The following is a 21,650-nucleotide window of genomic DNA, read 5'->3' as shown; positions in this document are numbered from 1 at the left end:
GATTGCATAATAAAGACACTTGTATTTCTAGATGTTCTTCCTGTTGGAAGGAATAGGAAGTAGTTCCCTAATGTAATTTTTCTATACCATAAATTGCTGTTGTTTGAATGCCTAATCTATTCTAATCATATTTTTATATTGCACTGATTATCACAGTATTTCAGTATTTCACAGTGGTGCAAACGGTAATGTGGTATCTTTGTAAGTGCTTTAGATACAGATTAGGGTGTTTGCTTAGAAAGGTTGAAGAAATGCACCTAATTGTTCAAAACACAAGCAATGAAGTTTACGCTCATTTTAAAAGGCAGGGAAAGGACACAGAACCCGTGCCACCAGGAAATCTTACAATCTGAAGACAGGGAGTGACCCTTCATGGTTTAACTCCGGCTGTCAGCTAGGACCACGCAGCCACTCGCACTTACTGGCCACAGTTGCAACGGGGGAGAGAATCAGAAGAGTAAAAGTGAGGAAAGAAACCCCTGGGTTGAGTTAAAGACAGTTTAATAGGTAGAGCAAAAGCTGCACACGCAGGCAGAGCAAAACAAGGAGTTAATTCACTGCTTCCAGTCAGCAGGCAGGTGTTCGGTCGTCTCCAGGAAAGCAGGGCTCCATCACACATAATGGTTATTTTGGAAGACAAACGCCATAACTCTGAACTTCCCTGCCCTTCTGTACTTCTTCCTTCCCAGCCTTCTGTACTGAGCATGACATCGTATGGCATGGACGTCCCTTTAGTCAGGGTCAGCTGTTCAAGATGTGTCGCCTCCCACCTTTTTTGTGCGCTCCCACTCCACTTGCCAGCGGGGTGATGTGAGGAGCGGAAAAGGCCTCGAGTAGTTAGCAACAGCCAAAAACATTAGTGCGCTATCAACAGTATTTCTCATCCCAGATCCAAAACGTAGCGCTACACCAGCTGCTAGCAAGAAAGTTAACTCCATCCCAACCAAAACCATGACAGATTCATACTGCATATATATTTTACAGTTGCGCATACAATTCTTATATTTTAATTCACAACAAACATATAGATCATATATACAGTTATCCATTGCTAAGATTTGTTCTTGAAATTGGACTCCATTTCCTTACTCTGTAACCCACTGTTCTCTCTGCCCAAAATAGACACATAGTTATCTAACAGCCAGACTGAACGTAGGCAGCTATAGTGCATTGTAAAGGCTGTTAACGGGGGATGAATGTCCTTAGCGGGTCTCAAAAATCAGACTACTTATTTAGGTGCCAAAAAATTATATTAGTTCCTGATTTTAGTTCCTTCACTCGTTGGCTTCATGCGTCAAAAAGGATAAAACAAATAACCGATACATTCAGTACAGACATATTTAGGTTGTAGGAAATGTGTTCTTGTTCTTAACCTTATATCCAGAAGTACAAAATGTAAAATACACAATGTAAAATACACAATGTAAATAGGAAGTTCTACTATGTGAAAACCGAACGGTACAAAACAGTGGTAGATGTAATCAAGCTGCAGTTCTGTTCTAGCAGTGAGATAGATTTAGCCCAATTACATCCTTTCCATCTGGTTTTTATCATTGAAGAAATAGCATTCTAACTTAATTATAGGTATCACAGCTTAAGTATGGTGGAGTCATCCCTTATTCCCCTTCTAGGATTAATATTGAGATGAACTAGGTGACACACAGTATCATGTAGAATCCAAGTCTATGAAGGAAAGGAGGAATAAGCAGGAGCAGATAAAACAGTTTTACTGAGCATTGTGCTAAAATTGTTCTTTTTGTGTCAATTGTTCTTTAAAGTGAAAAAAAATGAATACGTCAGTTTTTGAAACTTCCTTAAGTTTTTTGATGAATTCTTCTTAAAAATTAGTATTACCTACTCCTGGGATAGAAGAAACATTGAGCTGCCCTAAGCCATCTCTTGAATGTCAGTTTATTAATAGGATATTTTTCCTTATTCCGTCTGTAGCTTATGTGCTCAGTCATTGTTCAAATTTGTTTCCTGGATAACAGTGTAAAACTGTCTTTGTAGTCATATTACTTTAGGGAGGGTTTTTTATTATTAACATCCCCAAGCTAGGTTTTAAAACTAGGTCCTCTGGCTTTTGTCAAAGAGAATACCTCAAGGGTTGAACGATAGCTTGACAATAGCTCAGATTGATGGCAAAGAGCAGCTTCTGGTACTGTGTCACTACTGATAGCCTGCATTCCTCTTGTTAATGTGGGATGAAGTTTGCTAAATGGCAGCCTTTTGTCTTTTGTGTTACAACGAAAATCTGTTATGTGCAATCAGGAATGTTTTTCTTTTATTTTAATGATGCTACTGTTTGGGTCCAGAAAACGTTTGACATCTAAGAGAAGTGCTCCCAAAACGACAAAATGAAAGTACATGTTAATGTTCACACTTGGGCAGGGGTGAGAGAGAAGGATGCTGTGGAGATCTTCCTCTCTGAAGGGTTGTGAACAGAAATATAGCTTGATTCTGCTAACAGAGCCTGCATTAGAATGCAGGTTGTGATAACATACCTCTGTACAAATACTAGCGGGTAAAAAAGTTGAGTGATCTATGTTTAATAAATATATAAGAAAGACTTGGCCAAAGCAAGTCTTCTGAACACCACTGGAGTTAATCACTGAAAACCAGGAAAGAGTTTTCGGAACGTTGGCACCTTTCTTGGAATTAAGTAGTAGAAATACTGCTTGATGCGTCAGTTTTTGTGCAAAGTACTATTTCTAATTGGCTGTTAGAGAAAATGAGGTAAATTAATACAGTAAATTTTACCTCTCCTTAGGCAGCAGTAACTAAAAGTAGATCTTAAAATACATATATCATTGTTCTGCAAATATAGGAGAAACAATTGATTTCTCTGTTCTGAGGCTGCCATCTTTAAACACGTAAAGATGAGAGGATTCAGCTTATCAATCAAAAGTATTCAAAAATTCTCTGGTTATGTTTTCCTTGAATTTTCCAGTTAAAATATGATAAATTGTATTCTGCATTATCCATGTGAGTCTCGGTTAAATGTTATTTTAAGACAGCAGCAAATAATGGGATAGACTGAGTTTTGAAAACACTTGATATAACCCTTCCAATAAAGCAAAAGGAGCTGAAGTTTCTGAGAACTAAAAAAAAAAAACATAAAGTGAATTTTAGTAGTATTTTACATTTTTAGTAGTATTTTAACTATAGTAGTAGTATATTTAACATTTTTAGTAGTATTTTACTGATTCAAAAAGTGTATTGTAACTTAAACTGTGTTCTATTTCAGCCTTGCAGTTCACCCGGATAAAACTTTAGTAGCTACAGGGCAGGTTGGGAAGGACCCTTACATCTGCATCTGGGATTCCTACCATGTACAGACTGTGTCTGTTCTTAAGGATGCACATACACATGGAGTTGCCTGCTTAGCTTTTGATTCAGATGGCCAGGTTTGTATGTCTTCTTTCTCTGTGTTTTGAATTTAGTTTGATTTCTGATTCTGGAAGATATACATGTTAAAGTATTTTACATCTTTAGATATACGGCTGTAGTACTGAAACTCTTATTGCAATTAAATTTTGAATGCAAGGACTGCAAATACAGCTCTTTCAAAGAAGATGGTTTTGAGACGAAAATCACAGCCTAGCATTCAAGTTAAGCAGAGGCGTTGCGTGTTGGACAAATATCCGTAGAAGAAATGGCCCTCTGTGGCTCAGATGTAATAGCTTCACCGCATACTTGTCACCTGCTGTTCAAAGAGATCAGTTCCTGGCAGAGTCCTCACAATCCTGCAGCTTTTTTGTCAGAGGAACTTCAGTAACGTCACTGTTAGGAGAGTCTTATTGGCTGCAGTGCACAGTCAATTTAATTGAATAATGGGGTTAGGACACAGTGTGTGGCTTTGTGCAATGTTATTAGATTATATGATTATATGATATCTTGAGACAAAATTTAAATTATAAGTAAATGTGGGCTATTCACAGCTAAACTCATTGATTTATTTTTTTTTCCCCTGGAGGTGAACTGTTAAAAACATTCGGTTGTGAATGAAGTAGGACGAAAATAGATCTATGATTTGCGTAAACCTGATAAATATTTCACATTCATAATTTTATAAATATCTATCTGTGCAATTTTATCATTATTGATGTCCACGTGAGTTTTCTGGTCTAACACTGTCGTCATACTTTATAGTTGGTTGCTAAAATATTTTTAGGAATGCTTAGATAAGCCGATACCTGGCTTCTTGCACAGATCCGAGTTGGTTTTTTTATTTGCTTCTGTACCTCAGACTTGCATACTAATAGGGCAGAACTGCCTTTAGATAATTTTCTTAAAATCACGTACTAGATGGCTAGCTGTCTGTTGAGAAGTGCTTTATCATCATATGCCTAGCTACTCTGCCACTGTCCACACAGTGCTTTTATTACTCTTTTTATTACTCAGAACTGGCCATACAATGCATAAGATGTATTCTCACATGAAGCAAAAGTAGTTTTTATTGTGCATTATCTTGTGTATATTCAGTTTAAAGGTTAGTCTGAAATGAAGAACACTAACTAAAAAGCATTGAGTAACTTGAATTACTGAACAGCACTATGGATTATATTTCCTCCTTAAAATTTGGAACTAGCTTTCTATTTTAAGCCTAGTTTTCAACCATCTTCCTCCAGTCTTCTTAAAGTAAAGCCATTTTCTCTGACATCTCCTGTGCCAATTCTAATTGAAGAAAAAGGTGTTCATGGGAATTGTGGAATAAAAAAATCACTTGAGAAAACCCTCAAGTCAACAGAACAAAACTTCTAATGCTATAAAATTTTTTAAGATATTGTTAATTCAGAAATACCTCTTCTTAATTTTTTTCTTATTTTTAACCTCGTAAGACTGGTGGATAAACATTTAAAAAAATCTATTTAAGCACCTGATGGGAATAAAGACTCACCAAAGAGCCCGGTCAGTATGAGTTAAAGGTGGAGGCTTCTCTGAAAATCCTGCTGAGTGTCTTCCTGTAATTAAAAACTGAATTTCCTGCTGTGATGACCTTGCAGAACAGTAACGTTCTTTTTCTGGAAGTGCTGGAGAAGCTGCAGTTTATTCTGGAAATAAAAATGCGCACAGAACGCTTTTATGTCTGGAGAAAGACCAATGCTGGAAGACATAAATATGGATAATGTATCTTGGCTTTTTGCTGCTCTTTCTGCCTTTGCAGAAGAAGCTGCTGTGGTGAGCCAAAACTAAAGGGCGTGTTAGAAAGACTTTGAGTATTTGGAATTCAGAGCTTCTAGCAGTTCCAGGTTATTTAGTCAGCACACCCAAGGGAGCTGGCATCTTGTGATGGGACAAAACAGACTTCACATACATTGCTTGCAGCTTTCCTTCTAGTGCATACCTTTCATTCTTTTATATTGAATGTCTATTAATATCCAAAAAAGATTTGTATTTTAGCCCCAAAACACCAATAAATTCAGAGTCGCATAAGGTATAGACGCAATAAGCAATGTATTATTTTCTCTGCTACCTCTGTCAGCTGTCCACTTTCTAAATAAAAGTAGACTGGGGAAAAGCCCAGATAATTCTGCTTCTCTACCTGAGCTGGATCCCCATAAAATCGGCTTGGCTTCCTCCCGCTCCGCTGTGCACAGCTGCTGGTTCCAAGCATAGCCGCTGTGTTGAGAGCTGCACAGCTCCAGTACGTGGATTTACTGCGCTCCCAAAATATTGACGCCGTGTATCTGTATTTTAGCCAAGTTAATTAGCTCTTCTTGGACCAGAAACTCTGGGGTGTCTGTCTCAGGCATTCAAATGAACTAGTTGTGAAACATTACGTCCTGCTGGACTTCAGCTGACACTGCGTGGAGACAGCTCAGTTGTGTCTGCAGTGCTTCCCTCTCATACTTTACCACAAACTGGGTAATGGAGAATAAACAGGATTTGTTATCTTTCATAATATACGGAGAAGATCATTATGCAACTTAAATCAGAGGATAGCTTATATGCTTTCTTTATTTTATGTACCTTCAATATAGCTTTCAATTTGGAGACAAATATATTTTGAGTAAATTTCCTATTTTGTACATTATCCGTAATTAATACTGTATTTTAAAAGTACTTATGGGAGCCGAGTATCTTGCAGAACTGTTGCTATTTAAAAATACATATTTTAGTTTGGGCTTTTTCTGTATGACCAGGAGATGACATTTGATGGGAGGGAAGCTGCACTTTGTTCAAATGTTTAATGAAGAGCTGTCACTTTGCCTATAATTAAAAATGTCTTTTCTTGAATAAGGAATTAACTGCAGTTTCTCCTTAAAAGTACTAACATCTACCCTCCATAGAATTACCTACCAAGCTGATGTCTTTTATACTGAAGTGAAGTATTTCACCAATACTCTACAGTTCAATTTCTGTTCTGAGTTATTTTAGATGAACCCTTTTTGTGTACTTTCTAAAAAATTATTATTTTTTTTTTTTAATGGAGTGGGGAGGGCACTGCCGTAATACATACATACATTTCTAAATTTGGCATTCGGTAGCAGTAGGCTTCTTTAGCCAGATCTTCTAAATCTGTGTAGATTTAAAAATAGTTTAATTATGTGCATAAACTCCTTGGCAGATATTTTCTTCTGGTAGTTCTGTGCATTCTCTGAACAGAATTCCATCAAATTCTCTTCCAGAAGGAGGAGGACTAAAAGTGTTAATGTTTCAACTAAAAAGGAAATTCAGCATTTGTCACTTTACTTTTCTGCCAGCAGGAGACCTTCCTCGGTAGACCTATGTCAAAAGAAAATATAAAATATTTCTTAATTTTCCCTAGTACTTTCACTGTCCATGTACCCCACTAATGGTAATTTCCTGGCTGGTAGTTACAGTTCAGGTCTGATGCTGTTTACATCATGAATCTAAAAGATACCATAAGTACTGCCATGGTTTCCATGGTGAAGAGAAGACTATAAAAGAGGTGAGAAAAAGTTGGAAATCAGTGAAGGGTCCATGAAAAATATCTTGTGTTTTGACCAGTACATCCAAATCCCTGGGTAGGTGTAGTTTGCTCAAGGACAAATAAAACTTATTTTTGCTACAATAATAGTCCTTTCTCAAAATAAATATTTTTATGATGGTAACTGGCAGGAGCATGTTTGTTCTTTCCCATATTTGATTTTCTTTTTCCTTCATTACCATATATCTAATAATCAAGCATGTTGTCCTAGGTTAAATGCAGATATTCAGTGCACATCTGAGATTGAACCCCAAATCTTTTCTATCACATCTAGCAACAGAACCCCAAATTTTGAACCTACCTTTATCTGCCATTTCAAAGACTCATATATGGAGAGTTTTCAAACAGATTTTCACGTAATATATCATAATCAAGTCTTCTGACTACTTGGTGTCTTGCAAGTTCCTGCAGTAGGTTCTTTCACAGTTTGATTAACAAGACCTCAGGTATTTTTATTTCATTGAAAGACAATAGAAAAGTAGCCTGGGCTCAGAGGCACTTGTAGTATAAATCTGTAAATAGTTTTTTGGTGGTTTTAGATGCGTTGTTTTGGGTTTTTTTGGGGTGGTGGTGGTGACTCATCAATACCATATTGCTTAGTACATTTCTTGGTAGGATATTGGTTGAGCTATGCGTTATTCACTAGATAGAGCATTATTCACTTGAGAGAAACTCTGACGGAATTCACATCAAGTTGGACATCATTAGCAAAGTCACTGGAAGGGAAACAAGAACCACTGATCTTCTGGATATGTTGCAGATGTGTGTGATCCACCTTCTCTCCCCGCTTCCCTAATTATTCAAATAGTCATTGTCAATACCAGGGTGCAAAGAAACTGAGATTCAGGCCTACCTGAACTTTTTGCTATCAATAAATTCAAGATGGACAGGAAGATTTTTCCCTTCCATTTTACGTTGTTCTTTTTCTTTCTTGCATTATTGAGATTTAAATGTATTAAAATTATTAGTTGTTGTAATTGGTTATTGGATATACTAAGCTATGTAAAAGGCAATTATTAAAAATATATCCAATTCTGATTCTAAAGCTCAACAAAATGAACATAATGAACAAAATTTTATTTGGAAATAGAGCTTTTATTTCCCATTTGCTTTTATTATCAGGCTAATAGATCAAAATGATCGAATGGTGTGCACCTGAAACAAGCACCTCAAATCTTTCATGATAAGAATTGTTCTTGAGACATTGGTCACCTGAAATTAATAACCTGACTTTTTGGAAAAGATGAGACGTTTCAGTGTTTTCTCCAGTGAGTAAATGATATGTGAATATCTTGATGGTGCCTTTAGTAACGTAATTCAAACACAAGTCACATATGGGAAAATCCATTTGTACACACAATAATCTGAACTACAGTAAACTGATTTTTGAGTTTATTTTCTGTTAACTGGATTACTGTTGTTTTTCCTTAGCGTTTAGCTTCAGTGGGACTGGATGCCAAAAATACAGTGTGTATTTGGGACTGGAAGAGAGGAAAACTACTGGCAACAGCTACAGGACATTCAGACAGGGTAATCATATGAAGGGTTTACTGAATTTTGTCTGGGAGTTACGAAAGTCTATTAAAAATAATTTTTGTTTATGCTAGGTTAATTCAAAGATAATTTTGTTCATTCTGCCTGGCTTTTAAAACACTGAACAAGGTATTTATTTCTTATCTTTGTGCCAGACATAGCATAAAGCACTGTGTTAATAAATGAGGCACATGATGGATTCTTGAGCTGACTGTCTAGGAAGCCTAGGGAGAAAATACTTTCTAATTACGCACTGATTGGGGTGATTTATAGCTCTTTATATAAGATGTGAAAAGCCAGCCCAGTGGACAAAGATAATGTTCTGTCTGAACATGTCGAAAAGACAATTTATTCTGAAGGAAAGTTTAATAATCTCCCTTTCATTTTTGCTTAAGACAGTTACCTGTAGGAGAAATATACTTAGAATAAATATCCCTTTTATATCTATATAAAAGATAAAGTCTGAGTTTAGAATATTATTCGGGATAGGAAATGTTCAAGCAGATTTAGCATAAGCAAAATATCTCCCCAAGATATATAAGCACAAGGATGCATACATTAAAATAAATTATGGACACATTCTGACAACTTTTCTCTTATCCATAGTATGATATTATAACATGTTAGAATGTTATAATTTTGAGGTATTATAATGTTTTACTACACATGATGGAGTATTTATATCTGCAAAGCAGCAGACTAAACCCTTCCTTACAGTTTGTGTGTACATACAGTCTATCTGCATAGATAGATTGTGTGTCATCTGAATAAATCTGGTACTTCATTTTTACTTACCATATTCCCAACACAACAGAATCTTAGTCCTTATTTGAATTTCTTTCTCAGAACTGATTCACTTTCCAGTTACGTCAGTGGATGTTTTGCTACTGACCTCAGTAGGTACAAGATCAGGTTCTGAATTAGCAGAAGACTCCAGGACAAGCAGGAAGTACTAAAATCTTAGCCTAAATAGGCTTTCACAACCAGAAAAAGGAGATTTGGCACTGAAGAGGGAGTGGGAAAGAATGCATATCTAATTAGACCGCAAATTCTGATGATTTAATGTGCAGGAGTCATAAAGCATTTCTGAAGGTGAAACATCTTGTGCGTTTTAGCAACACTTAAATAAAATAGTACTTGAACTACTGTAAGTCCTGGTGTTTATAAAGAAGATAAATATTTTGTAGGAAGGCAGTGCTTCCTTTCATATAAAATGAATTATGGGTAGGCTTAAGATAATACGTTCCTGTAAACTGATTGAAATTCTCTTGTGATTTATACTTAACAGCTAAAGATCTAAAAGCAGCAAAAAGTCTCATTGTCTTTGTCTACAGACATACGTTTGCTGAAGTAACTGATGATTGTGGTAACTTCGTTGGTTCTCAGCTTGGGCACTGAAAAGCTGAATGCCAGAGGTGAAAAATCTAAAAATAACATATTGTTGAAAATCTGGGCCAAAATACAAGCTTTTTGCTTCCAAACTTCATACAATATTTTCCATTTGACATATTCATGTAGTCATAGAATACACTGTAAGTTTGGTCAAAATGAAAAAATCAATTTTAACTTTGTAGATTAGGTCAGATGAATGATATTCGCCAATTTGTCACCGAGGTCTTTTGGTAATCAGGTTAAATTAGGTACTGTACCTTTTACCTAAAATAACGAATAAAGAGGAATGTACCGCTCTTTCTTTCCTAAACTAAGGAACATTAGCTTACACCATAATTCCCATTTTATTTGAAACAGTAAATATTGATTATTCAGTAATATCTTGGAGCTAGAACAGATTGATAGTGTGAAGGCAGGAACGAGGTGCGTTGACAGAACTATGTGAGGAAGCCTGCTTATTTGCCTTCATCTTTGTTTACAGAGAGTCCCAAATTTACCTAAATAGCATTCTTTCATTTTTAATAGCGTGTTGCAATAGAAATGATGCCTAAAAATTAGTAAAAGCAAACTGAGCCTGAATGCGATTACTGTATAATTTTAAATATCAGCTTACTGTATTTCTTAACAGATATTCGATATTTCCTGGGATCAGTATCAAGCAAATAGAATCGTCAGCTGTGGAGTAAAACACATAAAGGTAAATAGCTTTTATTGTTTACTTGATAAAAAGTAAATAAATGTCACAAAAGAAATTTTTCCTCTTATGTGATGAGAGCTTTAAATATAAGGCAGTTTATATTTTTCTCTTTTCTCTGTGAACATTTTAGCAAAACTTTTAGTTTGAAGCCAATTTAGCCATTCAGCAGCGACTGAGAGGCAGACCCACTTAACAAACAAAGTGGGAAGATCATTTGGTGTAATTTTCATCATTATGCACTTGTAATTTTGGGGTTCTCTGCCTTCTCCATTCCACCCCAATTGTTTGAAAATTGTCTCAGCCTTTAGTGATTTCTCTCATCAAGCATCACAAAGGGTCACTGAACTAAGGATGAACTAAGTTAAAAGCATGAATTGAATGACCTGCTGTTTGGCCTATCATGGAATGGTTTGGGTTGGAAGGGACCCTAAAGATCATCTAGTTCCAACCCTCCTGCCGTGGGCAGGGACACCTCCCACGAGACCAGGTTCTTTCACGCTACCAGCATTGGTAGGAACACTGCAGGGAAGGTTTGCAAGACCTGCAGAGATGAACAGATGAAAACTCTAGGGCCTCACTATTTGCTCTCTTTTCTGGAGGCGATTTACATATGAACCTAGATACATACTGTAAGTTTAGGACAAAACATTCTCGTGCTTGTAAAAAGCTTAGAAAGAAATCCTGCTTGCCAATATTCCGTGCGGGTTTCTATTTTTCTCCTGTCTCATCAAAAGCATTCCTAACAGATGGCAATTATTTCACATGATTGGAGTGGGAAGAGCTTTAACTAGAAGTTTAGGAAACCAGTTAATATCTCTAGTTCTGGTTACTGAGAAGCTTGTGCCCTTAAAACCACCACTGCTTTCAAACTGTGGGTGGTTTTGGCAGAAGTGGTACCATCTGTTGTATTCTGCGAGCTGTTTTCCAAAACCTGTCTTTGTTTGGCACCTGTATTCTTTTTAAAATGGTTGTAATTACCCTGAACATGCATAATACCAGGCAAAGTAAATAGATATCGATACAGGCACATAAAAAAAAGGGGAGTGTGTGTGATGGTTAGATATTTCCATACAGTGATGCTCAAACAGCAGTCTGTATACTTGCCATTCATTATAAGGCTGTGGGAATGTGATAATTACTTTAACTTGAAACAAAGAAAAAGAACAGCTCTAAAGTAATTGTATCACTTTGAGAATCGAGACGAATGCTTGGGAATAGTGCCATCTCTTCCTTTAGTGTTTCGGTTCTATTTGGCTTATTTGGCTGAGCAGATATTAGAAGAGGCGGTAAAGCCTAGGTGCTAAGGAATCTCTCACTGAGCTTAGGATCCTCCCTCCACCCGTTTCCTAACACTGCTACCAGTTTTCTTGCCTTTCTACAGTGAACCAGAAGTAAGGAGAGTATACGTTTTACTCACAGCATCAAAGCCCTGGGGGAAGTGTTCCTGCTGCCTTCTTGTAAATTGGCTCATGTTAAGAGGCAATGGGAAAATTTAATCGAATTAGAAATAGAGAAGGATCTGAAATAAAAATCCTTGATCCAAGGATTCTCTGGAATTCAGCTTTAGAGGAATTTCATAGGAGTGAGTACAAAGAGAAAGACCTAAAAATTCAGCTTAGAGCCATGAAGAGATGTAAGCACGTAAAGTGGGAATGAGATAGACGTTATGCATCTATGTCAAACACTTCAATATTCCTGTCCAGTCTCTGAAAGTCTCTTTTCAGTGTGCAATGGACCACAGAACGTAGACACCTCAGCTAATAAAGACCTGAGTTGGCAAATCCATTCAGGACTATGATTCAGTGTTCTGTTTCCACACGTGTCCAGAACTTCTAGTGCTGGCAGGCCTGGATATTTCAGCACTTCTCTTATGCATCTAATTGAAATTCTCTTTAGTCCGCCTACCCTGGAAGGTCTGATCCTTCAGGGGAAACTGAATGCACTGACTATCCTCTCTGCTTGATAAAATTGTGTTTATTTAGGAAAAAAAAAAAAAAAGCACTCTGATTCAAAAAGAAAGAATATGTTATTTATAGCCAGCCACTAAAGACACCCTTCTAAGACAAACTTCATGTTCTCTTGACTCTTTTCCCCAGTCGGTCTTGCGTTGTTTTTTGCAGAATGTTACTATGTCTGTGTAGAAGTCAAGAAAGTCACCGTTCCACACTTAGAGAACCTACCACTATCATAGTCAGAGAGTTGTTTCATGTACAAGCATGCGCAGTCTCCGTCCAGCAGATGGTTTCTCAGTAAATGTATCTATATTTGAAGGGCATATCTCTTTCAGTGCACTGGAAAAGGGCAGAAATGTCTACTCCGGGCACATAATTTCTTTAAGATCAGGTATTTTATTACTTCAGAACCACAGGTGTGTTTTAAGTTTTGCAGACAAGAAAAAATGGGACGTTCCTGCCTTTAAAAAGTGTTCATTCACATTGACAGATGTCACCCAGCACAACATGATAAAAGACAGTGAAATAATGAGAAAGGGTAGTGTAGCAATAGTGAATCAGAATTGTGCCTCACTTTCTCAAACAGTTTGATCATTTTGTTTTGTTTTTAGACTGAACAGCATTTGCCTGGGGATTTCCTTGGTAAGTGGGCAGTTTTTGGAGTCATGGGCATTCTGATAGGAGAACAGGAATCATTTAAGTGTCTGTCCAGACAGTGTTCTGTAAGGATGTACATCTGTGAGATCTGCACAGTAATATGAAAAAAACAGAAATGCTGCAGAAATTTTTCCTAATACGCCATTTACATTTCACAGTTTTGGACGTTGTGTGGAAACGCGCTGACAGCAAAGAGAGGAATATTTGGTAAAACAGGAGATCTCCAAACTATCCTTTGTTTAGCATGTGCAAAAGAAGATATCACGTACTCTGGTGCTTTAAATGGAGACATCTATGTTTGGAAAGGGCTAAACTTAGTCCGCACAATTCAAGGAGCACATAGTGTAAGTTGTGTTTTTAACGTCGGTTTCTGAAATGAGTTGTTCATTGAATTGAAAAACTTCTTGAAGGCTTATATATGAAGATTTTCTTCTGTTTCAGGTTAGAAGATTGTCTAAGACTGTTCATCAGTTAAGAATTTACATGTAATCTTATACTTTGTTTATAAATTGTCAGCAGATGGTAGCTGCTGAACTGATATTGACAGAACTACTGATATTTATAGCATTGGTTTAACCAAGAATAAATCTAAAGTGAAGTTTCTAAATCTAAAGTTTCACAGATTGAGTAGCTTCAGTTATGATCAGTTTACCTAAAAATGGTTCGTAACCAAATGATCTTGTTTCACATAGAGTTTTACTGCTATAATTCCCAGCACTGTAGACCGACTCTTCATCAAAGCTTCCAAGTGCAGTAAGGCTGTTTAATCTGTGAATTGCACTCTGACCATATTCCGAAGACAGTTTACTCCAGTTGGCTTCATAACAACCCCCCTACTTTGGAAGACTTCTAATTACAGAGAGAAAGGCGATGTATAGGATCATGTTAGATTTCTAACCAGTCTAATATAAATTTATGTCTCTCATGTTCCTGCAGTAAAGGCACAGTAGGATTTTCATGTCTTGTTTCTAATGTATTTGAGAACTGCTCCTCTTTTGAATATGATTGTGGCTAATGGCATTCTAGCATGGGTTTTTTGAACAGAAGGAAACAAGTATTTTTCTTAGAAGAGTGATATGAAATCTAACAGTCGTCACTATAGTTTTCTTCTGGCAGCTTTCTAGAAAGAGCAATGCAAACCTAACAGTGTTAGTTATGTTGCTAGTCCATCAAGATTCATAGTAGCTTTTCAGATTAGATCTAAGTGTTCAAGAGAGTAATCGTTATTTATAGAAGTAATCCCTAATTTATGAAACAGTCAGACTGAAGTCAGCGGGACATCGTCCCTGCAGAACTACCGTGTAATTGCCAGGTTGTGGTTATATGCAGCTGCAATAACATGGAAATATCTTTGGCAAACAATAAAACCCTGTAGTGTATTTGCAGAGTTTTGTTTGCAGAGTTTTATTTAGATTCATTAGAATGATTAAATACAATCTCTTTCTATATAATGTGTTCTGTTTCATCCTCATCAATTATGGGGTTTGCCATGGCTAATCCGTGTTCTCTTGACCAGTTTCTAATCTTTATGTAATTAATTATTAGAAATATTAATTTATTAAGACATTGAACAAGGCCACTTTTAAGAGGTCCTCTCTTCATTGTATTGATTTCCATGCAGTTCAACTTGTCTCTTAATTGAGAGGTTCTCCTAATAAAACACTGAATCAGCAGGCATTCCATGAGCTGTTCCAAGGTAGTACAGCACAGTCGTCAATAATGAGGCGTTTTCAAAAATAGAAGAAGAAATTCAAACTGTAGTAGAAACTTGTCTTTCGACAAAGAGAATGAATTGACACTCTTTCAGTTCCTGTCAGATTCCAAATGATGTCTGAACTGAATTCATGAAAGAATGTCTCAATCATCTCCACACCTGTAAGATTATTTGTATTGCTTGTTTGCTTGTTTTTGTTTATTCTGGGTAACTATTTATTTTAAGTGTTCTATTATTTTTTTTAATAATCCTCATAATAATATTAACTAACCCAAATTTAAAGTTCTGCAAATAGGCTGTGTCACTGCTATTCGTACAAAAATTTCATAAATCACTAAAGTGGGAGCACTTGAAATAAAAGTATCCCCCTGTGCTTGCTGGTTTGCTTTCTGGATGGACAACGTTTTACTGCCTAGCAGTTTCTAGCCTTTAACAAGAGTCTGTTCAAAACCATTTCCTTTGTGTGTTTAAATCAATTGTAAAGAACTTTAAAACTTGTTATACTATTGATTAACAGGCTGGAATTTTTAGTATGTATGCTTGTGAGGAAGGTTTTGCCACTGGAGGGAGAGATGGTTGCATTCGGTTATGGGACACTGATTTCAAACCAATTACTAAAATTGACCTAAGGGAGACTGAACAAGGATACAAAGGTAATGAGCTATTACTTTAATGTTTTTTCACATAATCCATCTAGATAATGCATTATGACACAATTTAATTTGAAGCATAAATGTCTCTCCTGTTTAACAACAACAAATGTACCGTTGTTGTTTTTTTTCTTAATGACTGTATTCCCTTTTTTCTCTGACAATGATGTAGCCTGAAGAGATTTCCATGTTTCGTAGTATAAACAGAGGAGTGCTTATAGTTTCTGCTCCCCACCATGCAAATACAAGAAAATAAGGAAAAACTAATTAAACAAAAAAAATAAGAGAATTAAGTTAGCCAATCTTTAACTTAATTAATTACTTGCAATTCATTTAATTAATTGAGATTTCCAGAACCTGATATTCAAAGATGCTGAGAACCTGAGCACTCCATTAGGTTCATTTGGAATGGTAGCGCTTGGCATATTTAATAGAGAGAATGCTATCAAATTCTTGACCATCATATTTGCTGAATCTAATCATGCTTCCTATGAGCTTCGTCATCCCTTTATTTTATGATTAGAGTCTCAGGGCGCTTATAATCTCCATAGATCATAACGCATGCTATATATATATCAAGATCTTAGTCTTCTGGGAATTCTACACATCCCTTTGAATTGAGAGAAACGTGCAGTCCGTTTGCTGGTTTGAAGTAGGTTTTATACCCTTCTGGCAGCCAACTTTGTAATGGTTAGTGTTAACTTCCCCTGCTTTTTAGCTTATGTTTTTAGACCTAGTTTTCATATTAAAATTACCACTGGAATGGTCAAGAGGCACCTAAGAAGGATAAAATTTTCTTTCGCAATTATGGTTATTTTGGCATGTGTTCTGGTAACAAGCTCGTTCTGTTTATTTTTCATCTTAATTAAACCAGATCAGCTGATGGTTCTAATACTTGTAAAATGCATAGGTTTGCAATATCTAGGCTTATCCAACAAGCAAGCTGCCAGCAGGCTTAGATGAACACTGCTCTCCACCAGTGTGCCTTACTGTAGTGTCAGCTCATGGAATTTAGCCCTCAAAAAAGTTGTCAAATACACCCAACCTGTAGTCCCTTTGCTCTGTAGTTCCGGCTTTATGTAGGTTTTTGCCGCCAGAATCATAATGTTTAGCATTCATTTCTAGAAAACAATGACCTTATGACCATTTACAGCAGTTCTGATCAATTTAGAAAGACTTTCTAAAAATTGTGGAGAAATAAGCCTGTACATGTGGGTTAGACAGATCAGTCTGGCTAATACCAGTCTTGCAGGCAGGCCATTCCTCATAAAAGTCAGAATAACATCTATGAAGGGCGGCACAGAGAAAGCAGGATTTACACATGAAACAAGCATCTTCAACCTCCTTGGTTCTTTGGAAAGTGATTCTGGGAGGGAGCTTTATCCCACATATTTGTGAAACCAGAATAGAAGCCATTATTTTGCTCTTACTGCTGCCTGGGATGTGTCCACACTCAATGCAAAACAGACTTTCTCTGACTTCAGTTACTTTTAATTGACTGTAGTTATCTGCTGTGGAAAATTATTACTTCAGAATTATAACTTACATTCCAGAGCTGTAATATTCATCAGGGTATCTTCTTCTAGCACATTGTTTGTAGAAAGCACCTAGCTATCCTTCTACAGGCTGACAAAGAAGAGATTTTGGTCTTCGTGGAAGTTAAATCAAGGAAGGGCTTATTGAAGGTGAATTCTCATTAGACTACCTGCTATGGAGTGATTCAAACTTGATGCCATTATTTCTACCATCTCTCTTATCTACCAATTGGGACAAAAGTAGAGAATTGTGATAACATGGGCTCAAACCATGAAAATTTCATTCAACATTTTATTTAAATGTGCAAAAAAGTGAAGTACTGAAAAGAGGAATAAAACCATCTTCAGTCACCGGAACCTTGCCTAATTGAAAATTTAGATCTTCAAATCATGTGAAATTGAATTGTTTTTTTTCTAAGTAAATTCCCAAGGTCTACTCAAAGAATAAGAGCTTGATCTCTTGAGAAACTGGCAGCAAAAATGTTAGATACTCAGCATTTTCCCAGGCTTGAGCCTTCTGTTTTTCTGACAAATGGAGATAATTTAATAGAACTGTTTTGAGATTTAATCGGCTGTGATGTATTATTAAACTTCACTGTCAAAGCTTAAAAGTTGTTAAAAATTAACTCTTGAAGTCTTAATGGTCTTCACTGTACTGACTATCACTTTATCTTTTCGTTGCTATTAATCTAAGATTATTTTGTCCCCTGTCAGGTTTATCCATCCGAAGTGTCTGTTGGAAAGCAGACAGACTTTTAGCTGGGACACAGGACAGTGAAATATTTGAGGTGCTAGTAAGAGAGAGAGATAAACCCATGCTGATTATGCAGGGTCATTGTGAAGGGGAACTCTGGGCCCTGGCAGTCCATCCAAAGAAGCCTTTAGCAGTCACAGGCAGTGATGATCGATCTGTACGGTAAGGCTAGATCTTATTTACTTTTTTAGTCCATTCATTCATGTACACGTCATTTTTAACCAATGTCAATTTGACATAGTTGTAATTTATTTTCTGGCCTTATGTTAAGACTCCATTAAGACAACATTTTTTCCCCCGTGTTTTTCTTAGCAGCTAATACTTTCTCTCTTCAGCCCTCACATTTGGGCTTCACGCACCATGTAAAAGTAATTGGTGTTTGTGTTCAAAACGTGCTGGATTTATATGCTCTGCTTTAAGTACTAACTCATTACTTTTCTGAACAGCAGGTGTAGGTATCTAAATGGAGAATGGTCACCTCGTATTTCCCTTCTGTTAATAATATACGACAAGCCTAAAACCTAAATACCTTTGACCAATGTTTTACACAGCAGGTGTCTGACTCGGCCATGAGCGTTTAGAAAATCTGATCTAAAACCAATTCAGTTAAAATGCCAGAAAATTAGATTACTGAAAATGCACTGGTTTACTCTAGTGAGAAAGATCCTTCAGGTGTGTAGTTGTAGCATTTGTGCCTCGGGCCTTTGCAGCAGAGATTTGAAGCTTTGTACATATATTTGTGGAATTTGTCACAAAGTCAAGGGTGTTACTTTTCCTGTCCCTCTTAAAATTTGGCAAATTGGTAAGCCTCTGAAAAAAATGAAGCATTTTTAATATGCTTAATAAGACTTTACTGTAAACTTTGGAAGTTAAGCTAAGATTCTCATTGTAGTGGATGTACTCCCATACCCACACAGCTGTTATGTCTTATCTCAACTGGACATGGATAATGCCCCATTGTCACTATTTACCTGCTATTAAAGAGATTGAGATTTTCCTGATCACCAAAGCGATCATGGGGACCGGAGAGATTTTTGGAAGACTGAGGTTTTTTATGGCAGTCTCATGAGTCTTTCCTCAGATTAAGATTCTGCTCTTACCCTGAAGCCCTGCCCGTTTCAGAACAGCACATAGAACAGGGTTCATGACATCTTGGTTTCCCAAGCTCTGAATCCCCTAATGTCCTCCTTTAGCGGTTTCTCCTGACCCTACTATCCTAATTTCTAACCCATCCATTGGGTTTTTCTCCAACCCTATGCCAGGTGGATGATGACTGCTTTTCATCCTATATAGATAATTTGATTACTTGATTGATTGGCTCAATGTCCAAGTGGAGGCCAGTGACAAGTGGTGTTCCTCAGGCGTTCCTCAGTGCTGTTTAACATCTTCGTCGGAGACACGGACAGTGGGACTGAGTGCACCCTCAGCAAGTTTGCCGATGACACTGAGCTGTGTGGTGCAGTCAACATACTGGAGGGAAGGGATGCCATCCAGAGGGACCTGGACAAGCTAGAGACGTGGGCCCGTGTGAACCTCATGAAGTTCAACCAGGCCAAGTGCAAGGTCCTGCACCTGGGTCGGGGCAATCCAGGGCACAAATACAGGTTGGGTGGAGAATGGCTTGAGAGCAGCCCTGAGGAGAAGGACTTGGGGGTGTTGGTTGAGGAGAAGCTCAAAATGAGCGGCAATGCGCGCTTGCAGCCCAGAAAGCCAACCGGATCCTGGGCTGCATCAAAAGAAGTATGTCCAGCAGGTTCAGGGAGGTGATTCTACCCCTCTACTGTGCTCTGGTGAGACCCCACCTGGAGTACTGCATGCAGCTCTGGAGCCCTCAGCACAAGAAGGACATGGACCTGTTGGAACGGGTCCAGAGGAGGGCCATGAAGATGATGCGAGGGTTGGAGCACCTCTGCTATGAGGACAGAGTGAGAGAGTTGGGCCTGTTCAGCCTGGAGAAGAGAAGGCTCCAGGGAGACCTTATAGCAGCCTTCCAGTACCTAAAGGGGGCCTACAGGAGAGGTGGGGAGGGACTCTTTATCAGGGAATGTAATGGTAGGACGAGGGGTAACGGTTTCAAACTGAAGGAGGGTAGATTTAGATTGGATATCAAGAAGAAATTCTTTACTGTGAGGGTGGTGAGACACTGGAACAGGTGGCCCAGGGAAGTTGTGGATGCCCCATCCCTGGAGGTGCTCAAGACCAGGCTGGATGGGGCTTTGAGCAGCCTGGTCTAGTGGGAGGTGTCCCTGCCCATGGCAGGGGCTTGGAACTAGATGATCTTTAAGGTCCCTTCTAACCTGAATCATTCTATGATTTTATGATTCTATATTTTCAAATCAACCCCAGGCAGTTACCAAACAGTTTTTCAGTTTTTATGGACTACTAGTCAACTTATTTCAGAAACATACATGGGGATTTTACCATTTGGCCATATTTCAAGGGGAAGAATCAATCTCCTACCATACATACAGCTTCTCATTTATGTTGCTTCAGACTCCACATTATGATTCACCTCTGCCTTGAAGCTTCATTGTCAGTTGGAATATCTTTTTCCCTTTCCTTTCTATCTTTTTACTTGCACTGGTTTCCTATTCCTGCCACCCCTCATCTCTTCTAACCATTATTAAAATCCAAATTGTGAAACTAACAAAACTACCAGTTGTTCACTACAGTCATGTTCTCTCCCTGTTTCCTACACATTAGTATTATTACTACTGCAGTTATTTCTTTCAGTTTATAAAATGCATGGATAGTCTCTTCTGCTTGGGTTGGTCTACACAGTTGTGTAGACAGGCACAAATTCACACTGCCTGCATTCTGGTAGGATGCAAACCAGTTCTGAAACAAGAGCTGCAAAGCTGGGTTTAGCATTGTACTGCCCTCAAGCTAATAAGCCATGCTAAGACTTTGGATTTGTTATCTTGGACTCATCTGTTGGTTAACATGGTGGTGTGGTTTAGCCTCAGACAGCAACAAAGAACCACATGGCTGCTCTCTCGAGCTCCCCCACACATGGGGAGGAATCGGAAGAAAAAGGCAAAACTCGTGGGTTGAGACGGGAACAAGAAAACAACATTAACACAGACAGAGGAATGTACAAACACGATTATGAACGACCACTCACTGACTGGACCTGGGACACCCCAGCCCGCTCCCAGTGGTGACTTCCTTCCCCCTCCTCTGGCAGCTCCCAGCTACAGACTGGGCATGACTCACATGGGATGGAATACCTGTGTCCCTGCCAGAGCCTGGAGAGCATTAACCCTATCCCTGGCAGAACCAGGACATTATCCATCCCTTATTCCATACCATCTATGTCATGCCCAGATCTTACAGGTTCCAATGAATTGCCACCACTGTCCACTGTCTTTTATATATATATCTATATATGTATACATATATATCCATACAGATATAATGCCCTTAGTCTGTTGGCCATCCCTATAAAATGTCTGTTGAGTTCATTTAATCCATGACTTTGGGGTACATCTGTTAGAACAGTCTCTCAGGGCAGGTGAGATGCTGTGTGGTGCTGGACTGTTGCATGCTGTAGTTTCGGAGCATGTGGCTGGTGTACCCGCTGTGGCTCATGCCCATGGTCCATGGGTTGATGATGTAGATCTTGAGGAAGTTGCTGGCCACCAGCTGCTGAGGTCGGTTCTGATCCCATCACTGCTGTGCTTTACTCAGTTTTTCATCAAAGTCCATCTGCCCTTAATTTGGGTGATTCTTACTGTAGTACAACTGATAGCAATTATAGTAATGAGGACATACAGTGGCAGGGTTATTTAGCAGTTAACATCATACAATT

At 38.0% G+C, this 21,650-nt stretch overlaps 1 protein-coding gene across 1 annotated transcript in view; it reads left to right on the top strand.

Moving 5' to 3' along the window:
- The window catches only part of EML6 (EMAP like 6), a 135,901-nt gene that overhangs the window by 40,024 nt on the left and 74,227 nt on the right, over positions 1–21,650 (top strand). Inside the window, exons 3-8 of the mRNA XM_054194466.1 lie at positions 3,248–3,407; positions 8,387–8,485; positions 10,509–10,577; positions 13,345–13,530; positions 15,418–15,553; positions 17,800–18,001. Coding sequence (XP_054050441.1) covers positions 3,248–3,407; positions 8,387–8,485; positions 10,509–10,577; positions 13,345–13,530; positions 15,418–15,553; positions 17,800–18,001 — 852 coding nt within the window. The remainder of the gene's footprint in view (positions 1–3,247; positions 3,408–8,386; positions 8,486–10,508; positions 10,578–13,344; positions 13,531–15,417; positions 15,554–17,799; positions 18,002–21,650) is intronic.

Source organism: Rissa tridactyla, chromosome 3, assembly GCF_028500815.1.
Source record: "Rissa tridactyla isolate bRisTri1 chromosome 3, bRisTri1.patW.cur.20221130, whole genome shotgun sequence".
NCBI classification, from domain to species: domain Eukaryota; kingdom Metazoa; phylum Chordata; class Aves; order Charadriiformes; family Laridae; genus Rissa; species Rissa tridactyla.
Note: the sequence above shows the minus strand (reverse complement) of the source record. Positions and strands in the feature narration are given on the sequence as shown.